Source organism: Sycon ciliatum, unplaced genomic scaffold (assembly GCF_964019385.1).
Source record: "Sycon ciliatum unplaced genomic scaffold, ocSycCili1.1 SCAFFOLD_2533, whole genome shotgun sequence".
Classification (NCBI taxonomy): domain Eukaryota; kingdom Metazoa; phylum Porifera; class Calcarea; order Leucosolenida; family Sycettidae; genus Sycon; species Sycon ciliatum.
Genome location: NW_027044996.1, coordinates 2,852 through 8,841, shown reverse-complemented (window position 1 = coordinate 8,841; position 5,990 = coordinate 2,852). Strand labels below are relative to the sequence as shown.

General features: G+C 49.7%; 1 protein-coding gene across 1 annotated transcript; it reads right to left on the bottom strand.

The window, feature by feature from the left end:
* Positions 1-2,134: 2,134 nt before the first annotated feature.
* LOC135830786 (protein NLRC3-like) lies at positions 2,135-5,202 on the bottom strand. Its single transcript, XM_065342999.1, has 2 exons — positions 3,411-5,202; positions 2,135-3,348 (listed from the first exon to the last, which is right to left on the bottom strand). The coding sequence occupies exons 1-2, from the start codon at positions 5,200-5,202 to the stop codon at positions 2,135-2,137; spliced, it is 3,006 nt and encodes a 1,001-aa protein (XP_065199071.1).
* Between the last annotated feature and the right edge of the window lie 788 nt (positions 5,203-5,990).

Below are 5,990 nucleotides of genomic sequence, written 5' to 3'. Positions count from 1 at the left end.
ATCCACGCCCGTGGTTTGTTGTTGACTGGATGCTGCTAACAACACACTCACTGTCTGTAGCCGTTCAGGTGTGTTGGGAGCAGGGCCCTGTGTCGTGACTCCCGTATCCCTGGACAGGACCTCTATGTCCCTATCTCTATACTCTCGCAGTACGGCGGCACTGTAATATCCGGACAGTGGTCCACCATTTAGGGGGGTGCACGGTAGGCCGTTGCGGATAATGCCGGCAGAAAATTGGCAGAATTCGGTACTTTTTCTGGTACATTTCATGTATGTTTGGCATGTGGATAAAGAAATGGAGCAGAATTCGAGGAATTGCCCGCCATGAGGTTTGTATAGTTCTGCCAAATTCACTGCTTTTCGAGCAGAATCTGCCAAGGACTAGTGCACGGTGGGAATACTCTTGAAGTAGCTTGTACATACAACAGTGGTAGGTTTGTTATTTGACAGATGTACAAGCAATACAGCAACACAGCTAGCTACAAGTACAATGACACTGGACATTGCACAATAGCTTTCCATTCCCGGTTCACCTCCGAAAAATTGACAAAAAACATTCAGTACATGTATGTGCATGCTTGTGCTAAATACCCCAGACAATATAGGTCAAACGTTTTCAGGTGGGGGACATGTCCCTGTGCCCCTCACTGGCTGGGCGACCGAAATCTGAACAAGTGAGTAGTTAAATGCCAGTATTTTAATACTCCCCGCCGGTAAAGCCGGATAACGTCCCTTTTCTATTCCTCTGATTCAGGTGCAAGATATCTGTTATGTCTTACTCTTTCCTGAACCAAGACCTGCTCAGCAGAGGCAAGCCGGACCTCTCGAGCCGAAGCCATCTGGACGACCTAAGAATGTTTGCCGCGGATCGCAATGGATGGCGGCAGATAATCTGAAGGAGTCGCCACAACTGCCGGATATTGACATACATATTGGACAGAGCTAGAGAACAGCAGCGGAAGCATGTATAGCACGGCTGTGCATGTTGTACGAGTAACTGTGTTATTATTATTATTATTATTACTCTTTCAAGATGTCATGTTTGTAGCAGACAACAAACAACGAGAGGAGTACTTAGTTCAACAACTTATCTTGATGAAGGATTGGAACAAGAATGAGCTCCGCATGGCAAAGGCAACAACGTGATTGGAAGCAGCCATGTTGGAAAATAGACCATAGTCATGCGTGAACATATCAATTTTTACTACAATATTCCACGTACATATGAGGGTTAGAGGTTTAGTGGAAAGATGACAATGCAGCTTCAAAGTTGTGAAAAAATATTCTATTCACGAGATGCAAATATTGGCAAAGAAACCTGCGACCACTTTACTACATACAAGTAAAATTATTTCATTGTGTAACCTGCGTCCAGTAAAGACATAATGCACTATTTTTTTTAAGGAGAAACCACGAACCTCGAGAACAGAATACTGCATGATAGAGCTAGAGGTGGTTGCAGACGCAACTGTGGTGGTGAAACTGGAGCATCTCCGCCGACCTGAGGTCTCGGCTTCAGCGACACTTCAGTGCACCAAAAACTGTGGGGGGGGGGGGGGGGAGGGAGCAGGCACAGGGGGAGGGGAGGGGGGAGTACATTTATATAGAGGAAGGAAAATGGAAAGATGATACATGTGACAGAGTAGAAAATAACAAATAAAATGGGGGGAGCCAGGGTGCAAGCGGAGAGGGTGTTCAGGGAGGGTTCAGAGAGCATCTGTGGCTGAGTGCCAGTCTCGACTGCGGAGAGACTTGTAGGCACCACTATGCACAAGTAAGAGCTACAATTTCTCTCAAAGACAGTCCACAATTATTATCGAAACAAATCTAAAACGAAAATATACAGGGTCCAAAGTTCAAAGGTCAAGGGTCAACACAGTAACTCCTCCAATTGACTGAAAACGAAAAAAGGAATGTCCAGCCGAAACATGCACACACACACACACAGACACACACAGACACACACAGACACACACAGACACACACATACACACACACACACACACACAAACGCACGCACGCGCAATCCGAAGAACATACAAAGACGGACTGTATGGCTGGAGGAAGCGAAAGACTAACAAGAAGCTTTCTTCATCAGGACACAAAATCTGTCTTTGAAAATTCTCTCACCTCCTCATTCATCACTCTCATCACTATCTCCTTCAGCGTCGTACTCATCTTCTTCGTCATTCTCCACCTCGTCGTGCCAGGGAAGATGCTCATACTCCACATTCAGATCATCTCTGGCCATGCCACTTAGAACCTCATGCAGCCATGGAGACAATAGAGCTCTTTCAGGCATCACCAGCTCCTTCAGAGACGAGCAGCTCTCAGCAGCGGCGGCGAACAGCTTTGCTTCGTCGTCAGCGTCTCGGAAATCATTCCTCGGCATTTCGAGCGTGTAGAGCTTTGGCAGACTGGGCAGCAGGGACGCAAGCACCGGCAGAGCTCTCGACGAAAGGCAGTCGTCGTCCAGGTACAGCTCCTGCAGTCGTCGGCATTGACTCAGCGCACCATGAACGGTTTCCAGGAAATCTCCAGTTAGCTCATTGCGCCGGAGTGAGAGGAGCTCCAAACTCTCGTGTTGCTGTTGAATGATTCGACAGACGATCAGTGCGGAGTTCTGCTTTATCCCAACCTTGTGCAGCCACAGCCCTTTCAGCCTCAGTGCTCCTAACAATGGTGCTAGCTGGGTTAGACCTTCCATATCCAGTACGTAGTCATCGAGACAGACGAACTGGAGATCTGGGCAGCTGCTGCAGATTCTAGTGATGACGTCAAGGTTGACGGCTGGATCGGTGCACTTTAGACCTCCAAGGTTCAATTCCAGCAGTCCCGTACAGCGGTGTGTGTTGCTGTGGACGGTGGCCATAGCATTGCTGCTGAAGAGGTTATCGGATGTGAAGACGTACTCCAGTGTTGACGTGTTGGATGCGATACACGCTGCGATATGGGCCGTGTGACGATCTGTGAGGTTGTTCCCCTGCAGGTCAATGAGCTCAAGATTGCGTAGTAGAGCCATGCCATCAGCCATGCATGCATAACCAGTATCACCTATACCACAGTTGTACAGGCGGATGCTGGTGATGAACTGGTGGTGGTGACGGATGACTGTGTTGATAGCCTGACAATCCGCCGGTGTGAGAGGAACGTCGTCGAAATCTACTCCGTACTCCGTGAAGATAGCCTGCATGCTGTCGATGTCTTCGATGCTGGTTTGCTTGGCGTCGGCGTGCTCCGCGAAGACCCGGCAGGCGTAGAGGACTCGTTGTCTTCGTTCCGCGTCACTGACGTTCTCCAGAGTCGCGGATGGCTGCGCTGGTTCGTCGGATGGAGGAACTGGGGTAGCTTAGACGTAGGAGTGACGGTGAAACATCGAATGGCTGATCCTTGCGCCTCCTCGGCCATACAATCGTGCAGCTTCTGTGTACTGGCACTGGGATCGCGATCAGTCCATATGGGTAGCAATGAACGAACGAAATCCTTGCAGGTGATTTTGGTGACGGCTGGGTCAATTTCGAGGCGGACCACTTCAGGAGCAGACAATGCCAGATCGATCCTGCCATCCAGCAATTCTTCTGCAAGATGCTCTGCTTCGTCCAGCGAGAGAAAGGAGGACACATGGTCGGCCCAATCCTTGACGTAGTCGTGTGTTGTGAAGAGAAAGCACGTGACGTTGTGCCCCTCTGCTCCTGTGGAATGCTGGTCGGTATCCTGTGGCTGAGTAGACGATGTGGACTGCGGATTGAGAATGGCTTCGATCAACACATTGACCGACTCACTGTCCAGCTCAGTGGCCAGTAAGCGCCAGAACATGTTGAGGCTGCCTGTGAATGCTCCGAGTCGCTGCACAAGCCACGCGACGTCAGCTGCACTGGGAGAGCGGCTAGCGATGTAGCGAGCTGCTAGAGCTTCCTGAAGTGCTAGGTGACTGAAACGCCACTGAGCCCTGGACAGAGGTGATGCCTTGTCGCAGGCGATGAGCATGCCAAGTGTGCGAGCTGCTGATGACAGTGAAAACATCTTGAAATCGGCATCCGTGAAGATGACTTTGCGACGGATGAGCATGTGAAAAGCGAACCGGGAGAGATCAAGTAGATTTTCCTGGACGTCGTCGGGAACATCGTCCCAATTGGTGTGTTGCTCACCATCGCTGAGCAGCTTTCCTTCTCGCTGATTCAGTAGATGAAGAATTAGCGAGTTGAAGATTGTACCCGGCGTGTTCGGCAGACTGTGCTTGTGTCGGTAGAGGCCGCACGTTGCTTGAGCAAAAAACGGTGTACGCATCATTGTGGCCAGCTGCGGGTTGGTGTTGAGCTCTGCTAGCAAGCTGGTTGCATCTTTCGGAGACAGGACATTGCGAATGTAGTGCTCCAAACCTTGCTTCTCAAAGCCTAGCAGCTCCACACGACGATGGAAGACTATGTCTCGGTTTTGTGTCAGCTTCATGGCTTCTGCTGAATGGCGTGACGTGATGATCAGGTTGATCCCCGGCAATTTTTTGCCACAGATGACGTTGTATATGAACGTGCTGCAATCAGCCAGCTTGATCTCGTCGAGGCCGTCGAGAATAATACAGACAGATTCGGGATGATTGCAAACAAAATCAATGACTTCAGCCTGCTCACCTGGTAGTGTGATGCCGAAATTCTCCAAATCCAGCAGTTCAGCGATGCTTGTGATATTGCGCACTTCTGCTAAGCGCAGCTCCAGTGCACGCAGGACAACGATGCTAGGCCAAATCTGCCCTCTTGCCCATTCAAACGGACCTTTCTTGGTGAAGAGCATGGTTTTGCCTGCTCCAGCCGATGAGAGGGCAATTGCACGGAAAGTGTTTCCACGCATGCGTTGTCGCATGGCTTTCTTGACATTGAGAATCTCGGTAAGCTTCATCTTGCGCAGCTTCCTAGCTTCAGACGCAAATGAATGAGCTAGCCGCTCATTGCCCGCAGTTGTGCCAAGTTTCTCTGCTTCGCGCATCCTGGCATTTAACTTCTGCTTGGACACTACATGGAGGTCAGCATAAAGCTCGTCCATTTGCAAGATTCGTTCCTTCTCTTCATCAGTCTCCTCTATGCAGAACTGCACATTGCTGTAGGCAGCACACAGACGTTCACGGTATTTCTTCACGGCATCAGGTAGTGGTTTCTTAGTAGCTTCGCCATGACCTGAGCTGACAGTTGGACTACTCGCCTGGTCCATACTGCAGCAGCTCAGCAGTAATGAAGACTGCTAATGTTGCTGGCAGGGTCAGACACACAGCGCTCTCACACAAACACTAGCTACACTACAACAGACAACAGTTACTAGTAGAGCAAGCTACACAGATCAGCTACAGGTAGCTGTAATGACACTGTATGATTAGTTGCTGTGGAGAGATCTCCTCTTGCACTTGTGCGCTGTTCATAGCATGTAGCAGTACAAGTCATTCATACATACACTTCACTGTACAGACACTGGCAACAGCAGCAGCAGCACCTACCACTCTACTGTATGAGTACAGTCTGTATCGGCTATAGAGTGACCGGATATAAGAATATATCGGCTACAGTGATATTAGAGAGGTTTTGCAGAGCGAACGTTCGCGCGAATTTTCGTTTGACGTCACGAAAAGCGAAACTTCGTGCGAACGTTCGCAGTTTTGAACGCGAAAGTTGCAGGAAACGCGAAACAAACTTTCGCAGTAATTTTCGCTCTTTGTGGACCGCTGGTCAGCCTGGCCTGGTGCACGGTGATCTTCATGCAAGTATTAGTTGTGCTTTATCTCTACTCTTCAAAGTCTCTTGGCTTGGTCCGCGAGTGCTAGCTTTCATACTTGTGGCAGCCCGTGTTGCTTCATCTCCAGAACCATCTCCGATCTCCTGCTTGCTCGTCTTCTCACTGCTCAGAGTCGGTTACATCAATGATGCCTTTTGAATCTCACGTGTTGATGCACAAGATTACGGCACAAGCCAACCCGACCCGTTTGTCTGTGGGTCTCCGGCCATGGA

What these genes read in the sequence shown, in the direction of transcription:
- LOC135830786 (XM_065342999.1), bottom strand. Translation starts at nt 5,202, where the DNA reads ATGGACCAGGCGAGTAGTCCAACTGTCAGCTCAGGTCATGGCGAAGCT. An exon ending in TACACAGAAGCTGCACGATT is followed by an intron (nt 3,349 to 3,410) that starts GTATGGCCGAGG and finishes CCTACGTCTAAG; the next exon opens with CTACCCCAGTTCCTCCATCC.